We start from the raw sequence: 27,738 nt of genomic DNA, 5'->3' as shown, positions 1-27,738 counted from the left end.
ATTCCACCTATGTACCCTTCTCTCTCACTCCCGTTGCCCTCTCTCTCCCTCACGCCCTCCCCCGCTCCACGTCTTGGCTGTGGGAAAGCCATTTTATCAGCGTCTGTCTGTTGTTCTCTGGTGGGGATAGATACAGAGAAGATAGATGAGTGTTTTGACATGGAGAGTGTTAGACAAACACTCTTATCGGCCCCGGCACTTTAGCCCGACCCCCAAAAGCGAGGCTGGTGGGGGGGCTGAAGGGAGGGGGTAGTTAAACAGAGCTGCACTGGGATGAAGATGCTGGAATGGACTGGAGCACCACCACAGGTCGGCCTTTCCAGCGACTCTACTTTTAAGTTACCAATACCAACTGTAGCGAGGACATGTGCGGAAGAGCTTTCCTAATAAATGTATATTTAAAGCATAAATACTAGGTTGAGTGAACGGTTGGGTATTGTGTTAGCTGTGCCATATCTCTATTTGTGGAGCCTGTGTTTGTTCCTGTGTTAGGCCTGCGTTTGTGACTCACCAAAGCCTTGACTCCCATCACACTGCACTTATCTATAATAGGAAGTACAGAAGTTGTCCCTGTTTTGGTCCAGTGTCACTGCTCGGTGAGCGCCAAACTCCCCCTAGTGGTACTGCACGTCCTGATTTTGCTGAGTTAGATGCGTTCCTGGGTCAACATATTTTGTTGATCCTGGAACAACATTCCAGTCTGAAAATTTAGTCTTAACCCTATTCCTACCCCTAAACCTAACCCTACCCATAAGTTATCCCAAAAATCAGAGGGAAATGTTAGATGAATAACACTGATTTAGAAGCACCAATTCATGATTTTAAGCCTAAACTTGACATAATCTGTAAACTTGTCCCTCAAATCTGATTGGTTGATTTGAATGTTGTTCCAGGATCAACAAAAATGTTGACCCAGGAACATGTTGAACTCAGCAAAATCAGTGGTACTAAACTTGGTAGTCTGTTTTCGAATTGATAGTCAATAAGGATAAAGACTGAAATAGATATGGTTTGCTTAAGGTGTTTGAGTGGTTTTTACACATGCGGTTGCTAGGTTGTTGCTTGTTGGCCCGACAAAGTCGAAAGAGCCAGCCTTCAAGTCTCTGGTATTCTGGTTCCTAGATATTGCTTAGATTGTTTCTGTACCATTTATTTATTATTCTTTCAATTATTTATCATATTATGTTATTGGATTTTTTTTTTTCTTTAGATATACTTTTAGGATTATCTAATGCTCACTTAAAGTTGATCTTTAGAAACACTTCTAATTTAATAACAGTTAAATGATTATTTTTTTTATTTTATTTTAATAATTTATCGATTATATTGATTTTTTTTTTTTTTTTTTTTTTTTTTTTTTTTTTACATTTACCTAGATACATAGATTTATCTTTGGCATTATCTAATTCTCACTAAAAGTTTTTTTTTCAAATTTAATAACACTGTTAAATGTTATCTCCAAATGATTTTTTTTTTTTTTTTTTTTACACCGTACATTATACTGTTATGATGTTAATTTCATTTGTAACATTGAAATGATTGGTTTTTTTTTTTTTTTTTTTTTATTTATTTAGACAAAACTTTAATAGCGACCATGAATTGGTTATCGTTCATAACATGAAGAAAATTAGCAGCTTATCAGCTAGAATTTTAATATTGATGCTTCCTACTTAAAGGGATAGTTCACCCAAAAATGAAAATTCTGTCATCATTTACTCACCCTCAAGTTGTTCCAAACCTGTATGAATTTATTTCTAATGCTGAACACAAAAGAAGATATTTTGAGGAATGTCGGTTGATGGGTCTCATTGACTTCCATAGTATTTTTTCTATACTACGGTAATCAACTGTTTGGTTACTCATATTCTTCAAAATATCTTCTTTTGTGTTCAGCAGAAAAAAGAAATTCATACAGGTTTGGAACAACTTCGAGGGTGATTAAATGATGACAGAATTTTCATTTTTGGGTGAACTATCCCTTTAAGGATTAGCAGTAGCTATCACCTTTAGCAATCACCAAAAAACAAACCAACACTCCTTCTTTTAATGGTTGCTCTGATATATTTACACTCTTTCTCCCACTGTGTGTAAACAGATGATCTTATGCTAAGCGGCAGTGCTGATGACATCAAGGTCCTGGCCCTCAGAGACCTGTCAGGTGACACTGTGTGGGGTCCGTTTTCTGGCAGCATCCAATCAGGAGAGACCACAGATGGACCTGCCAATGAGGTAAGAGTGATATGAAGGGGTCATCGATCATGTCATGAGGATATTTGGTTAAGATTCCTATCTCACCACTGTTCAGTCATAACTAACATTACAGTTAGAAACAAACAACATGTTATATTGGAGTTGCTAATATCAAGTGTTTTTTGACACGCTACCATATACTGTGTTGTATTAGAGTATCAGTCATGTGCTGTAGGTCATGTGATGTCAGCTCTGGGAGAGGTTTCCTGGCTCAGACCATGTTCTCAAACATTTTAGAGATAACACACACTCGTACACACTTTTACACACAGGCAAAGTTCCTCGCTTGGCTGATTTCCATATAAGATGGATGCATACAAAATGTTGCATGTTTTTGATTCAGGAGTAGGTATTCAGTGAAATGTATTGTGTATTAAGTAAAACGGGATTGAATTTATCATCCCCCCCCTTGGCGCTAACCTATTAAATTAAGGATGAATGGGCGGACGTCTGCTTTGCACTGATTCAAAGTGAGGAGTAATCCACGGGAGTATGGGTGTATGCAAATGGAAGTGCAGGTCTTGAGCGAGTGTCATCTTTTTTTTTTTTCCCTGAACTGCGCTCGGCCGTTCCTGCACGAGATTGGCTAGACCCCCCACCCCCCAGACGGACGCTTCTCTTTTATCTCAGCATGGCGCCATCCTCTTGGACAACAAACCCCAGTGATTGATTTCTACTTGATAGGCTCTCATTTCTAAGATTTCATTTATTATGAGAATTTCTAAGGCCGCGCACCCCGCGCGCCCTCCCCTCCCTGCACCTTTCCTTCACCTCCTCCTAATCTCTCTCCCTACCTCTTTCTCTCTCTCTTTTTTTTTTTTTTTAAAATCTCGTTATCGAGGCAGGGCTTTGTTGATGATTTTCGGCTCAGAACTTTCACATTCGCATTCTATCGCGTTTGCTCTCGCTCCGCTATCTCTTCGTTGAAGGAGTGTGTATCTGGCAGAGATAGTGTGTCGAATCTCACATTCCTACGGCATCTCTCGCCGTTCCTCCACATCCTCCTGAGTCTGGAGCTGCTGGGGTCACTCGGCGTCAGGGTCCGTCCTGTCACGACTGCGCTTGTGTACTTCTTGGTCTCCCTGTCCTAGAGTTTAATCTGAGACACTGTGAGACATGAAATGGATTGAGTTAAAGTAAAGTGAGCTATCTGTAAATACCGTACTCTGTAAAGTACGGTATTGTATTTCTTACAAAATACACTTTCATACTGAATTGTGTTGGTTTTGGTCATACGTCTAATTCCTAATTTGTTTATTTTTACTGTGTGCTTGAGGATTTAGTAGGCATTAAGTAGGGCTGTGCGATTAATCGTAATTGATTTTTAGATTTTTAGATTTTCAGATCAGCTGAATAAGTGAGTTGTAAAATGCAGTCTACTGTTGCTAAACTGTGGGATATGCCTGATATTAAAGGTCCCGTTCTTCGTGATCCCATGTTTCAAACTTTAGTTAGTGTGTAATGTTGTTGTTAGAGTATAAATAAAATCTGTAAAATTTTAAAGCTCAAAGTTCAATGCCAAGCGAGATATTTTATTTAACAGAAGTCGCCTACATCGAACGGCCAGTTTGGACTACATCCCTCTACTTCCTTCTTTAATGACGTCACTAAAACAGTTTTTTGACTAACCTCCGCCCACAGGAATACGCAAGAGTTGCGTTTGTAGAGTGTGTTTGTCGCCATGTCGTCGAAACGCTGTTATTTTCATCCCGCAGTCCAATCACCGGGTCTGATTCCGGCTCAAATCGATAGGGTAAAATTAAAGACATGTTTACAATAACACTGAGCACGTGCATCTCCACGTTATGGTAAGAGGCGTGACCTTTCCGGGCAAGATGCGCTAAGCTGCTGTCGAATCGCAACACAGGAACCGCTGGCACAATCAGAACTCGTTACGTATTTCTGAAGGAGGGACTTCATAGAACAAGGAAGTCATCAGCCCGTTTTTATGACAGTGGAAACAGCGGTATACAGATAAGTAAATTAAGTGAAAAATACTGTTTTTTTTTACACGCGAAACATGAACACGTTATATTGCACACTATAAACACAATCAAAGCTTCAAAAAACCACGAAAAACGGGACCTTTAAAGTGTCAAACGCATGTGTAACAGTACATTGGATCCGTGCAGCTCTTAAAGTGACAGTAGCCTAATAAACCTGCTGCAGTCATTAATGTTAATCAAAAGACAAAGATAAAATCAATTAATCTATATTTATACAGTGAAGGCTATGCAATGTTATTTTACATTTATTGAATACTTTATTCAAGTTCTGTTGTAGGCTATTATATATCTGAATACTACTGTTAATACATCTTCCTGAAATGTTTAATTTCTTTGTTCTTATTGTATTGCTGACTGTTTACTTGTCTTCTGTAACTTTTACTTGGCTTCATTAGTTAACCTACTATTAGATTTTTCTGAAGTAGCCTATTGATAATTGTGAAATTTCACTAAAATTTTATCTAAAATGACTCATGTCATGAAACAAGACTTTGATCATATCACCCACCAATAATCATATTAAATAATTGTAATTTCAATATTGACCAAAATAATCGTGATTACGATAATCGAGCAGCTCTAGCGTTAAGATGTTAAGAGAAGCTTCTCTTAACATCTTAACGCCTATGAATTCTGTGAAAACTCTCCTGGTCCAACAGGTCCTTTTATTATTGATTATCTCTTTGAGCTGGCTGTTTTATGTAAATCTTTAAATTTGCATATTTACAGAAACCACCATAGCATGTTATCTATTTGAATATGTCTTTGATAACTCAAAGACTGAAAAAGCTTATATGAACAGTCATCTCTGTGTGTCCAGGTGTCTTCATTGGGATGGTAGACACTTTCCATAACAGATCCATTTTCACTGTTACAAGTTTCCATTGTAAAATAACCGTTATGCACTCACCTTTTTTTATAGATATATAAACAATGTAAAGAACGACAGTAGACCCAAACCGTAAAATTAACTTTTGTCATTGGATTGCACAATAACATAAGAGACTGAATTTGAGGGAAACATGCACTAAAATCACCTCAAAACCATTTAAAAGTAATTGGCAAAATGATTAGGAAAAGTCAAATTAGCTCAAGCATAATTTGTTTACAGATGAACATGATTTGTTATTTTGTTTCCTGATACAATTACATTGACATTTTTAAGTGTGTCTAAAGTGTCCAAAAGTGTTCAAATACTTTTTAGGATCACTGTATAATGTTTGAAAGGACACTTGCTTTTTTTTATAATCAAAACATCTTCACTAATTATCAGATTTATGGATATAAATGTATTATCAAATTTATATATTATTTTGCATATTATTTAGTGTTTGTTATAATATACACTACCAATGTTTTTGAAAGAAAGAAGTCTATAATGCTCACCAAGGCTGAATTTATTATGATTGTGTAAGCAGTCATATTGTCAAATATAACAATTTAAAATATCTGTCTTCTATTTTAATATCTTTTAAAATGTAATTTATGGTAAAGCTGAATTTTCAGCATCATTGCTCCAGTCTTCAGTGTCACATGATCCTTCAGAAATCATTCTAATCTTGCTGCTCAAGAAACATTTATTATTATTATTATTATTATTATTATTAATGTTGAAAACGGTTGTGCTGCTTAATAATTTTATGGAAACGATGATACATTTTCAAAAGAACAGCATTTATTTAAAATGGAAATCTTTTGTAACAAAAGTCTTTACTTTAGCCTTTGATCAATAATGCATCCTTGTTGAATAAAAGTATACATTTCTTTAAAAAAAATACTGATTTTCAAAGGTAAAGGATTATATATTTAATATATTATAATACAATATTTTTCGGTGTAATCATTGTACTGTAAACATGTAAGGACATATCACTGATCCTGTGATTAGCCTACTTTTGATGTTGACATGAGCAGAACCGTCAGTCAGACTTTTGGTGGTTAAAAAAAATGTTCGCTAGTTGCAAACAAGCGCAGAACGACTTCCACTACCACGTCACCATTGTTCTTTCCACTTCGCCTCTCCTGTTATTTCGTGGAACGCCGCCTGAAGGCACGATGGTAGCGGGTGGGGAGTTCAAAGCGTTATCATGCACCGAGCGCCTTTTCATCATGTTTTAGAAACAAGCGTCCCAACTAATCCCCCAATAATCTCTCCAGGAGAACTGCTCAGATAAGCCCCGCCACCCACTGCTCTCCAGCCCACTTTTTTTAGGGGGAGCCCTGCTCTCCCCCCTCTCTGCCACCCCACAAAGGACACGTGAAGGTGAGCGCTCTTCATCTTTCTTTTTTTCCTCTCTCGCCCACCCTTCTTCCTTGCACCAACAGGGTTTGTTTACCCTCATCCCAATCTCTGGTTTATCTACATCTGTCAGTAGAGTGATCTCAGAGAGTTACCCCTCGCTACACATGCTTTTCCCTGAAAGGAATGCATGAATACCCTTAATTATTGGCCCTCTCAATTATCTGCATAATGATAAAAGGGAAAGCAAGTCAAGCTTCAAATGGGAGTCCAATTGAGAGCATCACACATTGGCACCTGTGGACCTCTCTGCTCTCCTCCCATAGAGGTGCAGAAATGTAGCGGATTGGTTGGAACATCAAAAGATGTTCAAAGTAGAGAAACTGACCAAAAAATAGTGCAGAGAATTTAACAAAACAGGCATAAAGTGTAAGGTTCAAAGTAAAAAAAAAAAAAATTACAAAAAAAATCTTTTGTTTTTGTCTTGTTTTTCAATAAAATATTTAAATATTAATATTTACATAAAAAATGATTTTTTTTTTTGTTAGATTAAACCTTTTAGAAAATATATCATTTTTCTTACCTCTTTTTATATTAACCATAAACCTCACTTTTTTAATTAAATACATATATAAAACATAAAACGGCCAGCTCAAAGTGATTATCAATGCAAAAGGACCTGCTAAAATTTCACAGAAATCGTAGGTGTTAAGATGTTAAAGGGATTGTTCACCCAAAAATGAAAATTTGATGTTTATCTGCTTACCCCCAGGGCATCCAAGATGTAGGTGATTTTGTTTCTTCAGTAGAACACAAATGATGATTTTTAACTCCAACCGTTGCGGTCTGTCAGTCATACAATGCATGTCAATGGGAATTCCATCTATAAGAGTAAAAAAAAACATGCACAGACAAATCCAGATTAAACCCTGCGGCTCGTGACGACACATTGATGTCCTAAGACACGAAACGATTGGTTTGTGCGAGAAACCGAACAGTATTTATATCATTTTTTACCTCTAATACACCACTATGTCCAATTGCCTTGAGCATCCGGTGTGTGAGGTCTGAAAACGCGCTCTGATGCCGGAAGTGATCTCTCGCGCGTATACGTCAATGAGTTTGAGAGATCACTTCCGGCGTCAGAGTGCGTTTAGACCTCACACTCTTATAGTTTTGACTCTTATTAATGGACATGCATTATATGACTGACAGACGGGCAACGGTTGGAGTAAAAAATCGTCATTTGTGTTCTACTGAAGAAGCAAAGTCACCTACATCTTGGATGCCCTGGGGGTAAGCAAAAAAACATCAAATTTTCCTTTTTGGGTGAACTATCCCTTTAATCAAAGCTTCCTCATGCACACAGTAAAAAATTAAACAATTTATGATATATATCTTTGAAAACAAGATAATATCTAATGTTTTTTTTTTTCAGAATACAGAAAAAAACAGTAAAGTATTGATATGGTGTTTAAGAAACATTTCTTCTTATTATCAATGTTTACAACAGTTGTGCTCTTTAATGTTTTTGTGGAAATCATATTTTTTTCCCAGGATTCTTTGATAAATAGAAAGTTCAAAAGAAGTGACAACTCTCGGAAGATTAATTTAAATGTGTTGAGCAATAAGCATTGGCTGCAGATACAACATGGACCAATCAGCTTGTAACAAGTTGTTAACTCTGTAATTATCAGCTTGCGTTAGAACCATAAGCCTGTGCCATCTAGAGTTTAATGACAGAACTATACATGCATATATGGATAGTATAATAATATATATATACACACACACACACATATATATATATATATTTTTGTAGGAAGCAACAACACTCATCACTTCAGATATGCGCAAAGACGTACGGTTAACGTTTGATCGTCATGTACTTGGATTTGCAGGCTTTACAGTGGAGAAAATGACAAAGAAAGATAGAATGGGTGGGGAGTGGAGAGAGGGAACCTTCCTCTATCTCCGAGGCCGATCACCGGCAGATCAGGAGCCCGCTTTCCAAGAGTGCCTCATTTTCAAATCTCTTATCGCACCTTTTTAAGTATCACAGTTTCCCATTTTTACATGTCATTTGCATGCTGCTCATCTCACCTGGATGCTGTTTTCTGGAGGGATGTGTATGCGGAGATGTGCTGCCATTCGCTTTGGGTTCGTACATAGGAATATATGTGCGTAAGTGCTTTCAGTTGGATGTGTGCGAACGAGGCCTGAAAAAAGGGAAAGATGGAGAAAAGGAGAGGGGAAAAAAGGATATGTGTGTGAGAGAGGCGGATGAGAGAAGGTTTCTGATTGTTATCGCCCTTCCTTTTCTTCTCTGTATTTTTGGAGGATTCACACACTGACCTCTTTGTTTGGGACAGTATGAACCCCTTTTCTACCCCCCTTTTGGGAAAGAAACCATTTCCTGTGGAAAGGAGATAGAGAGAGGGGTAGACGGAGGGATAGGATTGGGAGAAGAGGTTGGAAAAGTGAGAAAGGGATGTGTGGAGAGATATGGAGAGGAATAGATAGCGAGAAGGAGATGGAGACAAAGAGTGTGGCGGAGCATGAAAAGAGGGATATGGACAGATGAGGAGAGGGATAAAGGTGGAGATAGTAGAGAAACAGGAACAGAAGAAGATAACGCCGGAGTAAAAAGCAGAAAAATGAGAAAGAGAGGTAGAGAGCACACTGGTACTGAAGAAACATACAGTGGGAGCAGGGTTAGGTTTCATTTTAGTCATTGAAGTTTTTCTTTTGACAAACATATCTGTTAAATTATGTTAATATTTAATTGTATTGTGTCCATTTTTGGCATATAATCTTAATTTAGTTCAATCATGACTGTGAGTGATGGTGTTAAATGTGGGAATGATTCAGTGGGCCAGCAGGTTTGATGTAGGATCCAGTATAATTAATTCAATGTATTTTATGTCAGGAAGGGGGCCCAGAATTCCTGGTTACGATCCTGTTTACAAATTTTGTTCATTTTCTGTTTTAGAGACTGTTTAGTATGTTGCGCTAAATAATGTATGTATAATTACACACTTTGACTAGCATGTAACTTTTTTGAAGTTGTAATATTAGGTTAATGTTGTGGATATCAGTGATTATTCTCACAAACGCTATAGTTCATTTGCATTAAGTTGATCAAAAGTGACAGTAAAGACATAATTTTAGAAAATATTTCTGTTTCAAATAAATGCTGTTCTTTTGAACTTTCTATTAATTAAAGAATCCTGAAAAAAATGTATTACTGTTTTTACAAAAAATAAGCAGCATGACTGTTTTGAATCAATCAATGAGCAGCAAATCAGCAAATTAGAATGATTTCTGAAGGATCATGTGACACTGAAGACTGGAGTAATGATGCTGAAAATTCAGCTTTACCATCAAATATATTCAAATAGAAACACAGTTTTTTAAATTGTAATAATATTTCACGATATTACTGTTTTTACTGTATTTTTGATCAAATAAATGCAGCTTTGCTGAAGAACATAAGAGATTTCTTTCAAAAACATAAAAAAATTTTACTGACCCGACCCCAAAATTTTGAACTGTATTGATGTGTTTAAATGAGCTAGTTAGCCTGCTAGTAAAGCAGTTTGGTTTACTGCCGTTTAGCTCTTTCAGTTAAAGCCAATTCACACTGCAAAGACAAACGCCAACAAACACGTTTGTTGGGTTTTGTCAGATTAGTTACCCTTATCGGCATCTGTTGCATTGGTCAGGGTTTGTTTTCATCCAACTGAACATGTTCAGTCAGCGTTTGTGTCTGTTGGGGCAGTGTGAACATGACAGCTATTTTTCATAACATTTTAAATCTAACGGCCAACTTGTTTGTTGCCGTTTGTCTGTGCACCATGAATTGGCCTTTATAACATATCGATCCCCAACATATGATGACTGGATTATAGATCCTTTTTATGAATTTATTTTCTTTTTGTCATATTTTTGTTGAACTATTAATCTTTTCCCTCTCATATTCATCATAGCCAAGTCGACAAACATTTTTCTTCAGTAATCTCAGTAAATTGAGATAATTAACACTGACAGGGCGCCTCATTTAACAATGGATCTTTTATTTTAAGTGTTGCATCACAGACCACTGCAGGATTACACATTGTCAGATACATACTGTCATATCTTGAGCAAACACTTTTTAAAACCTTGTTCCACACTATCATAATGAGCATCGGTTTTAGTGTATTTGCTCAATGTTTAATGCGTTAAACATTTACATGTGAAGCATATGGAGTGTGCGTTCCAGAGACGCATAAATGATGATTTCTAAGAATGTCAGAAAGACCGGACTGTCCTTTTGGCTGCTGGAAGATGAGTTCAGTCAGTTTGATGGGTTTTAATTGGCTCCGTAAACCTGGATGGATTTGACTCAGGGGGGTCATACTGTAGGGTCACAGAGAGATATGGCCCTGTTTCTCTCTTTAATGAGACGGTGAAAGATTTTTTTCCCCTACCGAAAGGAGACAAAATGAGAAACGAAAATCGTCCAAGAATCATTTGCATTCAACTTTTATCAGAGCGAGAGGAGGGTGTTTTTAAGAACGATAACGCTGCGAGTGGCATGCACCAGGCTTGACTGGTATGATGGTGGTGCACAAGTGTGTGTGTTTGTGTGTGCGTGGAAAGGTGCATCTACCTCTTTTCCTGATGGCGTGCTTGTGTAAGGAGGAGAGAGGGAGGGGGCTGGTTAATATCAGACCAAATAATTAGATTCGCTATCAGGGCGGCGGCAGCAGTGCGGGGATCAGGCAGATTAAAGCACGGCCGTCGTCATTAATATTCATGAGGGAGCAGGGCTCGGACGAGGGGGCTTAGACTGTTCCTCAAAGCTCCGCACTCGGTGGGGCTTAAAGCGCCGCTCTCAAAGTACCCTAGTTCCTTGTGTGTGAGGGGGTGGGGGGTATATTCACCAACACCAGGGTTGCACTCTAAAACATGTGGTGATCCCATACCGGTCAACATTCGGATGCCGGGAGAGGCAGGCTAAATACACATAAATTAATGCATAATACATTATTAATCCAAATTAAGTCACGTTATTATGATAATAATATTTTCTAGCTATGGCAGAATCAGGAAACATGCCTGCAACACTAGCGTTGAAGTCATCACAAAATGAAAAAAGGAATATTTTTTCTTTGCAATCAATCAACATTGCCATTTTCAGTTCCACCTGTAACACGGTTTCTGCCTTCGTCCATCCCTTAGTTATGAAGGTCGAAATGGCCGGTGTGTGTGATTGTGCCATTGTGATTTAACGTCATTTTTCCCACCGTGTCCGATATTAAAATCAGTGCACACACTTTGCAAAAGGTGTGGGCATTGTCGATATGGCTTCGAGATATGAAATTTAATTCTTCCGTCCACCTTTTGTTAAATTTACTTATTACACGGCTCTGTGGAATACTTGATTCTGATTGGTCAATCGCGCCATCCGGGGGTATGTTATTCCCCGATAACAACCGCTAAAAACAGATAACAGATAATCTGGGTAACTGAAGTCTGCAGCGCTGTACGCTTACTAGGAATGTTTTTTCCTCGTGAAAGTTTTTTGCGTTTGGTGAGCTAATAAAATATTAAAATGCAGTCAAATCAATATTTGTGTTCAGTTATTTAATTATGTCATCCGGTATCGCAGATTCGCGCTCTGTTTCATACAAACGCAGCTGCTGCCATTTGCATTTGTTGTTTTGTTCGCTTTAATGGATTATAAGATAACAAACAGGTACGATTTTAAATCAGTTTAATCTCAGATCAATATCTCTTATCCCCATAATCATTTATGTTGTGAAATGCCGTGTAATCTCTTAATTGTTCGTCGACTTTGAACTTGCCGCTTGCTAGCAACTGCTCTTTCCATGGAAGCTTTGCGTTTGAAAGAGCTAATGAAATATTTCGACTCGGATCAATGTTTCATGTCTAATTATTTACTTATGTGGCAAGTAGCCATGTAATAAGCGGATAATGTACATCTAGCCGGTTGTTATCGCAGAATAAACCCCTTCAGGCTGATGCAAGACCCCTCCGCTCCGTTTCAGAGTCCTGATCACTCTGTCTGTGTTTATTCTGCAATAACAACTGGCTGGATCCACATTATCCCTTACATGTAGGCCTATATTTTGTTTTTTTCGCTGGAGCACCACCTTCTTCTTCCATTTCTACCAGTGATGCTTAATTCAACTTCCCACGTCTACTGCCTGCGCAGAGCAACTGGGTTGTAGGCTGCCAGGTTGAAGTTACAAATGGGTTGAAATTTGTATGATGTGTCGATTGTGTGAGTAGGATGCGTTTCATACAAGATCTGGCAACTGGACAACCTTGGAATTGATATGATTATTTATTCATATAAAGAGGTTTGGGACGTACAAATCATGGGAGTTTCCCAGGAGAAATAACAAACGTAAGGAGGTGGAAGATGGGTGTGAAGTACAGGGGAGACTCCCCAGAAAAAGTGTTGACAGGTATAGGCGGTCCTCCTTTATAATAATGTACTTTCTGTCTGTCACCACGCTGTCTTTCAGCACCCACGCTAACACAGATGGCGTGACTCATGTGTCACCTGCATTTTTAGGCCTGTTAAAACAAGAGTGTGTCAACTTTAAAGTGGAGCCTTATTTACCACCTTTAACATTTAGTCTTTAAATGGTTAGCTCACGCAAAAATGAAAATTCTGTCATTAAGTACTCACCGTCATGTCGTTCCAAACCCGTAAGACCTTCGCTCATCTTCGGAACACAAATTAAGATTTTTTTTATGAAATCCGAAAGCTTTCTGACCTCCCTATACACATCAACATCATAACAAATTTTAAGGCCCAGAAAGGTAGTAAAGACATTATTAAAATAGTCCATGTGACTACAGCGATTCATTTCTTTGTTCTGCTGTACACGAAGGAAGATATTTGGAAGATTGTTTGTAACCGAGCAGTCAATGGGGGGCGAGATCTGCTTGGTTACAAACAATCTTCCAAATATCTTGCCACTTCGTCTTTGCCCAAGTGATGTGTCATCTCGACACTTACCGATCTCCTTTATTTAGCCAAATAAAAATAAGGACCTTCTGTGTTTGTCTTGATCGCTTTGAACCAGTTCTTGTTCGCTATTCACAACAGGTCATAACCATTTACATCTTCACTTACTCCCCGTGTGCATCTGCGTGTGCAGATCTATCCGTGTCAATATGTGTGTGTGTTTAATTAGAGAGCGCGTTTGTCTGGAAGTGTTTTGTCAAAGGCGAGGGCTGACCAGCCTGCCCTCTCCTTTTGTGAAGCTTAAAGTCGAGTCGTGTTAAATGAGTCTGAAACAAATTAGCAGAAGCACGCAGCACTTATGCCACAGACGGCTCCAGCATTGGGTTTCAAATTAAAACAAAAGGAGCCCTATCTCCTTATCAGCACTAGTTCCCCATGAAATACAATACGGACTGTATCTTCAGGCAAGAACAGACAGAATTAGAAAGAAACCCTTCAGCTGTCCTCCTCTGCTGCCCATCTCTTCCCCTCATCCTCTCGACTGGTGGCTTTTATCCTCCTTTACACAGTTGAACTAATGTCTTTTCATTTTCCCCTGTCTTTAAAGTTGATTTGGTAGCATGTCCGGGATATACTAGTCTCCCCAAGGGCATGTCTTTAACTCGGTGTAGCCGAGTGAGTAAAGGAGTGGGAATCTTTTCTTAAATGTGAGGTTATTAATGAACTTGGCCTGCAGAAATGCTGCCACCTAGTGGAATGGATCAGTCACACTCAAAAAATTTGCTCTAAAATGTGACATGCAATTTTGGGAATTTCCGCCTGAAAATCAACCTTTCAGTTCATGTACAGCCTATTATAAGCACCATATAATGCCTTTATTGTGGCTAGATTGGGATGGACTTTGTCAGTCGTTCTGCTGCTCATTGTGACTGAGAATTTCTGTTAAAGGATTAGTTTGTTTTCAAATGAAAATTAGCCCAAGCTTTACTCACCCTCAAGCCATCCTAGGTGTATATGACTTTCTTCTTTCTGATGAACACATTCGGAGTTATATTAATAAATATCCTGACGCATCCAAGCTTTATAATGGCAGTAAGCGTTACCAAATGGTTATTAGCTGAAGAAAGTGCATCCATCCATCATAAACTTATTCCACATGGCTCCACAGTTCCACAGTTCAAAAAGCATACGCTACATCCTACACCTTTCCTATTCAACTTACGGAAAAGGTGTAATTGACGTGATGCCAGTTTACACTTTCTTCGTAACTTGAATACCGAAGGCATTCTGGTGGAAGCTAGGAATTTTACTTCATAACTTGTTAAATATAGGTGTTTTTTTTACACAAACGCATCGTTTCGCTTCAGAAGGCCTTTATTAATCCTCCGGAGCCGTGAGGAATATGTTTATGATGAATGGATGTGGATGGAGACACTTTCTTCAGCTCATACTCGTATGGTAATGTTAACTGCCATTATATAGCTCAGATGCATTAGGATATTTATTAATATTTCTATGATTGTGTTCATCAGAAAGAAGAAAGTCATATACACCTAGGATGGCTTGAGGGTGAATAAAGCTTAGGGTAACTTTCGTTTGAAAGTGAACTAATCCTTTAAATCTTAAGGTTTATTTTCCATTAAACCTATTAACAAATTCTTCTACTGAACATTTGAAAAGATTGTGTGGGAGGATCCAGGTGTGTTTATTAGGATATTTGCCAGCTGCCAATATACACTTCCACCGTTGCATACTCTGTTTATTTTACTGAACATGTTCAGTTGAAATGGATCACGTATATACCAGCATGATATCCCCTTTCCAACTGCCATTGTGATTTTCCTGGGTGTTTTTTCCCCCTTCTTTTCTCACTCACGGCATACCTGTGCCTAGTGCCCTATTGTAGGATGTCTTTGTCTTTTTTTTTTCTCTTTTTTTTTAAAAACACTTTTAATGTCTGTGGTCAGAAGTTAAATTATTAAAAAGCTATTTATTGGTCAGGAAGTGTAGGTCTGCTTGTATAATATTAAAAGTTAAAAGAGGTATGCAGGATGCTGAATTTTAATGGCACACTATCAGGAAGAAGGGATTAAGTGTGCATGTGCTTTTTGTATTTCTTTGAACATAACATAAAACCATTTCTTGAGCTGAAAAAAAGTCACCGTGTCTCTCGCAGATAAACAGGTGGTTTTCTCTTGGAAAGTGCCATTCAAAAACAAGTTTTGCACTGAATAAACAGCTGGAAAATATAGGAACAGAGCAGAGAAATTAGTAGTGGTCAACCAATAAGGGTTATTGTCGATTTTAAAGGCAATAATTATTGTCTATTTTAGAAATAAAGGAACGATAACCTCCCCGTTAGATCTACTGTAAGTGTCACACTGAGGCCTGCTTTACCTCTATCTGTGTTCTTTTAAAGGTGCCCTCGAATGAAAAATTGAATTTATCTTGGCATAGTTAAATAACAAGAGTTCAGTACATGGAAATGACATACAGTGAGTCTCAAACTCCATTGTTTCCTCCTTCTTATATAAATCTAATTTGTTTAAAAGACCTCAGAAGAACAGGCGAATCTTAACATAACACCGACTGTTACGTAACAGTCGGGGTGTACGCCCCCAATATTTGCATATGCCGGCCCACGTTCCCAACATTATGAAAGGCATTAGACAAGGGCAGCCAGTAACGTCTGGATCTGCACAGGTGAATCAACAGACTAGGTAAGCAAGCAAGAACAATAGCGAATGTTTTTTCTAAATGTTTCGTTAGCATGTTGCTAATGTACTGTTAAATGTGGTTAAAGTTACCATCGTTTATTACTGTATTCACAGAGACAAGAGCCGTCGCTATTTTCATTATTAAACACTTGCAGTCTGTATAATTCATAAACACAACTTCATTCTTTATAAATCTCTCCAACAGTGTAGCATTAGCCGTTAGCCACGGAGCACAGCCTCAAATTCACTCAGAAACAAATGTAAACAATATAACAGTATACAATACTCACATTATCCGCCGCATGCATGACGAACACTTTGTAAAGATCCATTTGAGGGTTATATTAGCTGTGTAAACTTTGTTTATGCACTGTTCAAGGCAAACGCGAGCTCCGTGGGCGTGGAGCATGAGAATTAAAGGGCCAGTAGCCCTGAATCGGCTCATTTATTATGATGCCCCAAAATAGGCAGTTAAAAAAATGAATTAAAAAAAATCTATGGGGTATTTTGAGCTGAAACTTCACAGACACATTCAGGGGACACCTTAGACTTATATTACATCTTGTGAAAAGAAGTTCTAGGGCACCTTTAAAATTGCAGGCTGACCTCGTTTCTCTTTCCCTTCGTGTGTTTAGACCCCTGTAATGTCTCTGAAGTGTGAGGAGGCAGACTGCTGGCTCAGAAGAATTCCTGTGACCTCAAGCCTCACCGAGTCAAACTGCACCATCTACAGTCAGGGTATGACACAAAAACACATACACCTCTCACATTCACTACAGTTTTAGATGGAGAGTCTAACAGTGACGGGTTGTTTTTCAGGAGGAGCGTTATTCTGTAAGCTGACACAGGAGCTGTCCAGTGGAGATGCACTTCTGGCAACGCTGTCCTGCTCCACAGCGGAACAATCTGCAACGACTCAGACCCACGGCGTGCGAGTGAAGGAGGAGCCTGCCTACCCCGCCGCTCTGCACTCTGAGATCCAGCTCCTCCCACAACAGGCTGGCATGGCTGCCATCTTAGCCACTGCTGTCGTTAATAGTGAGTCACTGCTTGCTGATAAACACAACATGTCTTCACAGCTTCTTGTGTTTTTATGAGTGCGTTTATATCTGTGATGAGGGATGGTTGGCTGTGTTTTTGCATATGTGCGTAAATCATGATGCATAATGCGCAATAGATAAAAAAATGAATTGTCAGGGTTTTTTTTAGTTCTACTTCCACAGAAAGTACCATGATGTTAATGTTTTTAGACACTATAACATGAAAATATTCTTTTAATACTGTTTTATGGATATGTACATTGATCATATCATATAATATTTTCGAAATATACCATGTAAATGCCATGGTATATGAATGTGGTAATCATTCAGTTGCACAGTATATGTAAAGTATATGTAGTGTATGGTTTTTTTTATATATATATAAATTAACACTTTTATGCAGCAAGGATGTATTAAATTGAACAAAAGAGTGAAATATTTTCTTTACTATTTCAAATAAATGCTGTTATTTTGTGAACTTTCTAGTCATAGAATAAGGTTTCCACATAAATATTAAGTGTTAGAACTTAACTAAAATTTAAAAGAAAACAGTTATTTTAAATTACAAATAATATTTCACAGTTTATACTGTATTTTTGATCAGATAAATGCAGCCTTGAGGACCAAAAGAGACTTCTTTACAAATTTTAAAATCTTACAGACCCAACCTTTTGAACTTTTGTGTATATAATAACATTTTTAAGAAATATAATATGAAAATCAGTGAATACATTTTATACAGTCTTGTGCAGTTTTGTATGTTACTTAAATGGTAATTAAAAGTAATTGTGCATTTAATTTGGGAATGAGACAAAAAAGTTTCTGCATGTTGCCAAATTAATTGACAATGGAGAACACATTAGTTCAGCCATCAAACAAAACTCTAAAAATAATGATTATTTTTTATACAAGTTCACAATTGTAATGTATTTTAACATGGACAAATGACAAGTCTTCACCGTTAAGTTGCTTGTCATTTATGCCCATCGCCAGTAGGTGGCAGTGTTGTGTCAATTCCGACAGCGCCTGCCCTACTGCCCTCTCTGCTACATCAGCTAAACTGCATGAGGAGTGGGAGTGGACATGGACATGCCATGATGAAGGCATGAATCACTGTAAATAAGGCTAAAGGGTAAAACATGATCAGCCCAACTTTGCGCTTCCCGCTGCATTAGCTGGGCTGCGAGTAGACGGATAATTGGATGTGACGGTCGTTATCAAATATAGCCTGTTCAACATGTGCCCTGACACCATATCAGCCCGATTACATGCACACTTTTGCGCACATCACAAACTCGACGTGCCCGTTGCCGTGGAGATGATGGAACAATTCTGATTTTAGAAATTTGTGTGTATTGTGTTTGTGTTGTCGGTTATATATGCAGTGGGTGCATTACTAAACATTGAACATCTCACATATGGTTAAATGCATTAAGTATATCAGTTAAAAGTGGGCTTGCAGAGTAAATGGGATAAAAGCATTGTCAGAAAAATTTATAATTATAATAAACACACAAAGCACAAAATATGCAACATCAAGAATGGACGTTCTTCTCTAAACATCCTCTGTGATAAACTATTTATATCTTGAAAGGATAATCAGTTGTTTCCTTTTGTTCTTAATTGTCGTATTTTGTGTGTTTGTGTGTGCAGAAGACATTTTTCCTTGCAAAGACTGTGGGATCTGGTACAGAAGTGAGAGGAATCTTCAGGCCCATCTTATGTACTACTGCGCAAGCCGACAGAAGCAGCAGACTTCTGCCTCTCCTCCACAGGACAAGCCTAAAGATTCCTACCCTAACGAGAGGTTGTGTCCCTTCCCGCAGTGCAACAAAAGCTGTCCCAGTGCCAGCTCTCTGGAGATCCACATGAGAACACACAGCGGTGAGACAGAGTCCTGACAGTTACTTTTTTCTTCTTGAAATTGGCATGCTTGTGTGAGTATTAACAATGATTTAGTAATGTGTAATTTATGCCTGATTTGTAAGTAATTATGTGTGTGTCTGTTAATGTTTCTCCAGGAGAGCGTCCATTTGTGTGTTTGATTTGCCTGTCAGCATTCACTACTAAGGCAAACTGTGAGCGGCACTTGAAGGTTCACACAGACTCGCAGAATGGTTTGTGTCATGGCTGTGGTTTCATCTCCACAACGCGAGACATCCTGTACAGCCACCTGGTCACCAGTCACATGGTTTGCCAGCCTGGCTCTCACAGTGAGGTGTACTCACCCAAACTACCACTGGCTGGAGGTAACAGCTCTAATATCTGAACTCTGCAGATCACAAACAAATCCAATACAAACAATGCTGCATATTAGTATTTAATAAACTGTTAAATGACTAATAAAACATATTGTAATTATGTACTAATATATATATATATATATATATATATATATGTGTGTGTGTGTAATACAACTGTTTTTATAATATATTGAAATATACTGTCTCTAAAACTTTTTCAGAATTATTCATCAGATCTGTTGACCTATTTTAGACATAAGATTTAAATGAGTTTTCTTGTATCTGAATGTCTGTAATTTTTTCTTTGTGACAGGCTTGAGTCCAGGAGACTCTGGCATTGTTCTGAAATGTCAAGTGTGTGGCTACTCTGCTGACACACCTGCCCTACTCCAGCAGCATGTCCACACTCACCTGGAAGTGAGGGTTCCTGCAGAGAGGAGCCCCACGCCTCGCCAGAGCAGTCCTACTTCCTCTGAGCTCCAAGACCCGCAAGAGAGGGAGCTTGATGCCTCCGTGCCCCGACCCGACTCTTCCAGCCCAGGAGCCAATGGTAGCTCTGCCTCTCAAGGCTGCAGCCCCCTCAACCAACTCAACATCAAAGAGGAGCCACGTTCAGACTATGAAAACGATACAAAGGAAGAAGAACAGGTGGCAGTCCTCAAGGAAATGCTGTGGAGGCAAGCTCATCTCAGTCTACTTCACCTAAGAGCCCTACGGTGGTGGCGGTTAAGACTGAGCCGGCCAGCCCCACCCCAGGTTCCAGTCCCGCACACCCTGAAACAGGGGGTTCGGTTTTATCTGGAGGGGCGATGTTCTTACCGCAGTACATGTTCAATTCTGAGGCTGCCATAATGCCACAAGCATCTGAGATTCTGGCTAAGATGTCTGAAATGGTACACAGTAGGCTTAAACAGGGACAAGGACCAGCAGCCGGACAGCAGAGCTTCTATCCACCAGGCTCTCCTGCCAGCGTTCAAAAAGGAGCCACTTGCTTTGAGTGTGACATCACCTTCAACAACATCAACAACTTCTACGTCCACAAGAGGCTTTACTGCTCTAGCAGGCATCAGCAAGGAGAGGCAGCAGGCTTGATGAAGGAAGGGGCGGTCACTGCAGCTGCTCCTCCTGCTGCCCATGCTGCTTCACCCCAGGCCAGACCGGTCAGTCGTGCGGCTTCGGCCTCTCCTAGCTACCCCGACCCTGCAACTGGAGGCACAGCCTCTGAGCCCAAGTTAGTGGAGGTAAAAAGTGAGGATCCAGGGATGAAAGATGTCACCTGCTCGTCGTCCTCGGAGGGAGAGGGACCAGGGGGTGGGCAGGCCAGCGAGGGTAGCCAAAGTCCTAGTGGCTCCGCTGATGACACAGATGACGATCCCACTCGCACCTTCTGCCAGGCCTGCAATATTCGCTTCAGTCGTCACGATAACTACATTGTCCACAAGCGATTCTACTGCGCCTCGAGACATGATCCCTCCAACCAGCGACCCCATTCTGGCAAGACCGCCTTCCTTCCCCAACCTATCCGCACACGCAAGCGCAAGAAGATGTATGAGATCCACATGGCTCAAACCGAGGCTTTGGCTAATGCCACTGCTTTGCCGGCAGCAGCAAGTCTGGGGGTGAAACAAGAGGGGCCTTCCATTCCTCCATTGCCCCAAATGTCCACCCCAACACAAAGCTCAAGTCCTGAGGGTGACGGACCCATCGACTTGAGTAAAAGACCCCGACTAAGAGAAAGCCAGAGTGGGGGCAGCATTTCCGCTCTGCCCCTTGCTGACTACCACAAGTGCACCGCCTGCAGCATTAGCTTCAACAGCATAGAGAATTACCTGGCCCACAAGACCTACTACTGTCCGGCAACTACCCTGCAACCACACACTATAGAGCAGCTAAACCGACTAAAGAGACCCACTTCCACCTCACCGAAGAACCGAGCTTTGGACCTGCACCCTGAGGCCAAAGGGCTTCAGACAGGTAAAACTGCAGTGGTTGCGCATCCATCCACCTTGCTTGGCTCTGAATCTACCCCTCCACATGTGCAGGGAGCAAAGACCCCAAGCACCTCCCCAGTAGTGTGTCCCTACTGCCCTCCCAACAAACTGCTGACCTGTGATCTGATGGAGCATTTTAAAACGACTCATGGTCTGGTGCTCACACTACAGCAACATCTCGAGACTCAGTCTGCTGGAGTCAGTCCCAGTCCTAGCCTTAGCCCTCGGGAAGGAGCTCCTCTCACCCCTCCCAAACCAAGCCCTCGGCCCCGTAAGGACAGTGTGAATGGCCGGAGCATCAAGGTGGAAGCAACTTCTCCTTCCTCACCTGTACTTAATGGAAGTCCACTAGAACCCCAGTCTATGGGGTCTGGTTCTCCAAAAACCGTACCCCCTGCCCTCTCCCCTACAGGAGTAACTGTGTCACCTGTGCCTGAAGCGCTAAGAGAAGTTGGGCAGCTAGGCCACACCCCATTGCCCGCACTCTTCCCTGAAAAGGCGGTCCTTGCTATAAGCCACGCCCACACAACTCCATCCATGCCTAAAACACCCCTCGCCTCACCCCTGCAAAATGGGAACACACGCTACTGCCGGCTGTGTAACATCAAATTCAGCAGCCTTTCCACTTTCATTGCACACAAAAAATACTACTGTTCCTCTCACAGTGCCGAACATGTCAAGTGAGCCCTTCACCTAGTCAATTCTGCCATTCCTCTCATGCATAGAAGTGCCAATCACGGCACTACCCAACCTGAATCTGGACAGAGCATGATAGCGGGACTGTTACTAGCCAGATACAGAGGTCTCCATGTCGACCATGTTATCTGGTGTTGTTACTATGGTAACTTATTACATGTTTTGGGTCAAGTTTTTATCACACTAAGAGATGAGACTACCTGCACACAGAATGTGCCCCACTGACCTATTCCCACATCCCTGCAGACTTCTCATTTCACCTCTGAGTTTAGAAATCTGCTGATGGAACGTAACCCTTTAATTAGCTTTGGAAATGTTGTTTAATCACTCCTATGTTTTTATGTTCCTTCTAATCAATGATGGCATTGTATATTTGTAAAAGATTGTTTGTCTGAGCCATTTTTGTTTTTTGTTCTAAATTGCTAATTTGAGGTAAACTCTGACCCCTAGTGGAGGTCTTTATAGAATCCAGTCTGCAGATTTTTGTCAATACACTGACTCAAAAAAATTGAGTATACAACTGAGTAACCCAGTTGAAATTGGTGTCACCTGGTTACCAGTTCAAGATGAAAGAAAAATGTGAAGAAACTATTTATCCTTTGAGTCCTCACGCATTTCATGTGAGTTAAATACTACCTAGTTTCTTTTTAAAGAAATACTTTTTTGTTTTCATACTGTCAAAAGGAACCATTTCAGTCTTCAGTGTGATGTATTTTCTTGGTTCTTGCATATGGAAATGTGTCATATTTGACTTTTTTGCATTGATCAATGGGACTTGGGAAGTAATTCTGTAAGTGTTTGTCTAGTACGGGAGAAGACGGCACATGCTATACTGTCTCAGTATTTGGTCATGGCTCCCAGACAGACATTTTCCATCAGATGGATGTGCATTTCGGATCCAAGGACTGTCGAAGGGTTTTAGGGTTTGGATTTCGAACAGCGTAAGATGTTTGTTCTGTCTCTAGTCACCAGCTCACCTTGTCTTTGTCCCTAACACAAAACCTTCACTGCTTCAAATCCAAAACCCTTTTGACCTGCTGAAAAAGTGCCATCTGTACTCTACACAAACTGTCGTGGACATGCAAAGAAAAGCATGTTTGTTTGGTCTTTTTTTCTTTTTCTTTTAACCTTGAAATGAAGAATAGCTTAGAAAAGATTCATATCAATGTCTTGCACACTCACTGTTGAATAATGTTGAAGGCCACTGAAAGCAAGAGAATTCGAAACTGACTCATTGCTCGTATTGCTTCTTTCTTAAACTGGCAACGCAGCGTCACTCTTGTCCCCTCATTTGCGCTGTTTCTCTTTCAATTTTGCATTCTCAATGATGACTCATTGACGTTTTATGCTCCTACATGTGCGTGTATGTTGAAAAAAAAACAGCGTCATGCAATCTGTCCTCCTCTGCAGGCTACCTTGGCAAAGCCTTAACAAAGACTCTCGTCACTATGTCTGATACAACGGGTCACTTATGTCAACGATGCTCGTCACTCTCCCCCACTAAGTGGACTTTGTGTATGTTACAAGTGGTGTTTTCCCATTTCCTGTGTTACAAGAAAACAACCTCAGTCATCTCTGTGGTAAGAACAGGAACACGCAAAACTGCGTGCAAATGAGAAAAGTTGAAATTTCTCTCTGCTGTTGTGGTTTGAAACGGTGCTGCAACCGTCATGAACACATACAGGGGCGTTTACAATTCCATTGTTTTATCATTTAGCGACTGTCGCTAGTCCAAAAGACCAGTGCTGAAAACTTTTGACCTTTCCAGATCCCTTTTCTATTGCACTGTGTTGTACAAAAATGCTGAATGTTTTAGTTTTAGAAGCTTTTTTGTATGTATTTATGTTTTTACAGCACTTTTTCTTGTTCAAACCTATCCCCGAAGGACTTACTCGTGAATTTAGAACATTCTAACACAAGTGAAAGGTAATTAAAATACTTTGTGAATAATTAAAAATGTTGATGGAAAAAGAATGAATGTCAACCTTTTTCTTTGGGTTTGTTTTGTTTGATTTTTTTTATTTTATTTTTTTTTCAGCTACAAAAAGTTCCACTACACACTTGTCCAAACTATGCATGGGAAATAAAGAGTCCAGAAGGACATTCAAAGTGCAAGAGAACTTGTCATACTCTTCTCTCTCCAAGTAGTTTGTATACTGTGATGCAACACACGTATGGGAACTTTGCATATTATTTTTTTATAAGATTTGTTTATTTTTCCCTTTGGCGTAACCGTTTGACACAATGTTTATATTGGTGGCATATTTTACTTTTATGTGTGTGAGAACAAATATTCAAAAGGAAAGTTCAATCAAAAATGAAAATTAGGCCATTTATTAACCCTTATGTCATTCAAGCACTGTGTTTTTCTTTGTTCAGTGAAACACAAAAGAAAATATTTATTTAGAAGAACATTCAGACTACACTACATCCTGTGCCTTCCCTATTCAACTTACGGGAAACGTAACGTTTTTTCCGTAATTTGAATACGGAAGGTGGTCTGGAGGAAGCTAGATATTTTACTTCATTACTTGTTAAATATGGATATTTTTTTACACAAACACATAACTTAACTTCAGAAGGCCTTTATTAACCCCCGGAGCCGTGTGGAGTATGTTTATGATGAATGGATGTGGATGAAGACACTTTCTTCATACTCGTTGATCCTGCTCACTGCCATTATAAATCTTGGATGCGTCAGGATATTTATTAATATATCTCCGATTGTGTTCATCAGAAAGAAGAAAGTCATATAACCCTAGGATGGCTTGAGAGTAAAGCTTGGGGTAATTTTCATTTGAAAGTGAAATAATCCTTTAATGTGAAAGCTGTAGACCAAAATTTGAGTCATGTTAACTGACTATCTTGCCTTTTGCGGTGCTTTATTGTGTTTTTTAGAACTTGGCAATGCAAAAATCTCAATCCACTTTCGTTGCATGGAAAATAAGCATGAACATATAAAAAAATCAGAAATTTGTGCTTTTTTATATGCAGCTATTTGGCCATTATTATGGTGGTTTTGTCAAGCCTTCTTGATTTATAAAAGTACTGCTCATGCAGCCATTCCAGAAGCAACATGCTTTTAGAATACACATGTTGAACCCAAGCTGTAATTATCTTAATAAAGTGAAGCTTTCTTGCCTTAAGAATCAAGGCTATTCCGCCCGCTCTTTAAAAGGACTGTTGGATGCCTGTACCTGTGGATTAATCTTCATTGTGGAAAAAAAAAAGTGAGAATAACATTTATCTGTGTCATCTTGACATCTCATATAATTTTAAGGCTCTGTGCTTTTATTTTGTCATCAGTTGAGCCTATAAGATTTCACTTGTTGGTGAAGCTTTGTGGAAAAAGAAAGACAGGCATTTGTTTCACAAACTGAGTCATCAAGATGAGGTTTGGGGAATAAACTTGGCTTGTGGGAGCCAAGTGCAATTTTACCTTTCAGTTTTCATGGTCATTATGAATGATATTTAATGAAAAGGTTTTGTTGAATAGTATTGAATAGGTAAAATCCATTTGGTATTTTAATGGATACAATGCATCACAAATTGTGGAGTTGGGTTCGTAAATGTTCCATTTTTGCATAATGGTGCACAGTTCCTGTAGGAATCGAGTTATTTAGCATATTCCTGACTTGCCGAGGCAGGGAGGTCAGAAGACAAGAACTCGTCCTTAACTCCTCTCCATTTTCATGAATGTCCAATAAGGCTTTATTGTTTATAATCCAAAGTTAGTATACATAAGTAGTTTACTCTATAATCATACATTCTTGAATGTTAAAGGGTTAGTTCACCCCAAAAAATTAATTCTGTCATTAATTACTCACCCTCATGTTGTTCCACACCAGTAAGACCTTCGTTCATCTTCGTAACGCAAATTAAGATATTTTTGATAAAATCCAATGGCTCAGTGAGACCTGCATTGACAGCAAGATAATTAACACATTCAAATGCCCAGAAAGCTACTAAAAACATATTTAATATTTGACTACAGTGGTTCAACCTTAATATTATAAAGCAACAAGAATACTTTTTGTGCGCCAAAAAACAACAACAAAAAAAAGAATAGCGACTTTATTCAAGTGATCTAGTGATGGCCGATTCAAAACACTGTTTCATGAAGCTTCAAAGATTTATAAATCTTTTGTTTCGAATCAGTGGTTTGGAGCGTCAAAGTCACATGATTTCAGTAAACGAGGCTTTGTTACATCATAAGTGTTTTGAAATTTCAATGGTTCACGTGACTTTGGCAGTTTGATTTACGCTCCGAACCACTGAATCGAAACAAAAGATTCGTAAAGTTTCGAAGCTTCATAAAGCAGTGTTTTGAAATCACTAGATATTGTTGAATAAAGTCGCTATTTTGTTTTTGTTTCTTTTTTTGGCACACAAAAAGTATTCTCGTCGCTTTATAATATTAAGGTTGAACCACTGTACTCACATGAACTGTTTTAAATATGTTTTTAGTGCCTTTTTGAGCATTTGAAAGTGTTAATTATCTTGCTGACAATGGAGGCCTCACTGAGCCATCAGATTTTATCAAAAATATCTTAATTTGCGTTCCAAAGATGAATAAAGGTCTTACAGGTGTGGAATGACATGAGGGTGAGTAATTAATGACAAAATTTTCAATTTGGGGTGAATTAACCCTTTAAAATGTTCTTTTTTCACCAACTGAAGTCTCAAGGGTAACCCATATGAGCATGAAATCTTTATTGCACTCTAAAATTATTAATTAAACCATTTTTAACTGCATTTACATGCTGATAAAATATACTGAACTTGGTAGTCAAGCATGTCCAATAAAACAGAATAAAAGGGGTTAGAGAATAATGACCCAGAGAGGTCTCCTCTTTAGGGGCAAATTACAAAGAACCTGACGTGTTTTTCCTTGTAGCAGTGCTTTTAAATCTCATTTAACATTCAGTTAACGTATTCACCATTTATCGTAGTTCTGACCCATATAGATCTCCTTTGGAAAGGAGACAAAGAGTGAAAATAGAGTCTGTCTGTGCAAAATAAACCAGTCAATAAAGAAATATGAAAACAAAGCTCACCTGTTGTGCAAGAATGCAATTTAGCACAGCATGTAACAGACAGTGATGGTTCTAATCAAGTGGGACATGTAATCAAGTGCATGTTTATGAAGGTCAGATTACCATTAGGTGGTCATAATTCATGCTTTTTGTGTCTGACAGTGCTTGTTTGGGTTATTTTTTTTTTCTTTTTAGTTGTTTGAATGCTGTAAAATGGCACAGCCTTTAGTGTGACAGCTGGCAATGCAGATAAAGTCAATGAATGCAATTTCAGATGCTATGTATTCTCGAGTCGGTTTTGAATTTTCTGAATGGCTTTTCAATCATGTGTCGTGACATTGCTGTACCTGAAGTACCCAAAGCTGTCCACTTTGGCATCCCCAATACACATCAAGTGCCAGATCTTCGACAACCTCCCCTGGCCTTGGCTGAGCTCATCTGTGAAAATGCTTTGGCACCACTTTATTTCATCAGTGTTTTTCATTTTAGGGCTGACGGCAATAGTGAAGATGAATAATTATATCTAAGC

The 27,738-nt window shown here is 39.2% G+C and overlaps 1 protein-coding gene across 1 annotated transcript in view; it reads left to right on the top strand.

Moving 5' to 3' along the window:
• Positions 1-24,288, top strand: part of zfpm1 (zinc finger protein, FOG family member 1) — an 89,716-nt gene extending 65,428 nt beyond the window's left edge. The window contains 7 exon segments of the mRNA XM_048168039.1: positions 2,096-2,229; positions 16,836-16,938; positions 17,020-17,238; positions 18,897-19,127; positions 19,265-19,492; positions 19,800-20,129; positions 20,132-24,288. Coding sequence (XP_048023996.1) covers positions 2,096-2,229; positions 16,836-16,938; positions 17,020-17,238; positions 18,897-19,127; positions 19,265-19,492; positions 19,800-20,129; positions 20,132-22,161 — 3,275 coding nt within the window. The 3' untranslated portion in view covers positions 22,162-24,288.
• Positions 24,289-27,738: the final 3,450 nt, after the last annotated feature.

Source organism: Megalobrama amblycephala, linkage group LG19, assembly GCF_018812025.1.
Source record: "Megalobrama amblycephala isolate DHTTF-2021 linkage group LG19, ASM1881202v1, whole genome shotgun sequence".
Lineage (NCBI taxonomy): Eukaryota > Metazoa > Chordata > Actinopteri > Cypriniformes > Xenocyprididae > Megalobrama > Megalobrama amblycephala.
The sequence above is the reverse complement of the archived record's forward strand: the minus strand, read 5'-3'. Positions and strand labels throughout refer to the sequence as shown.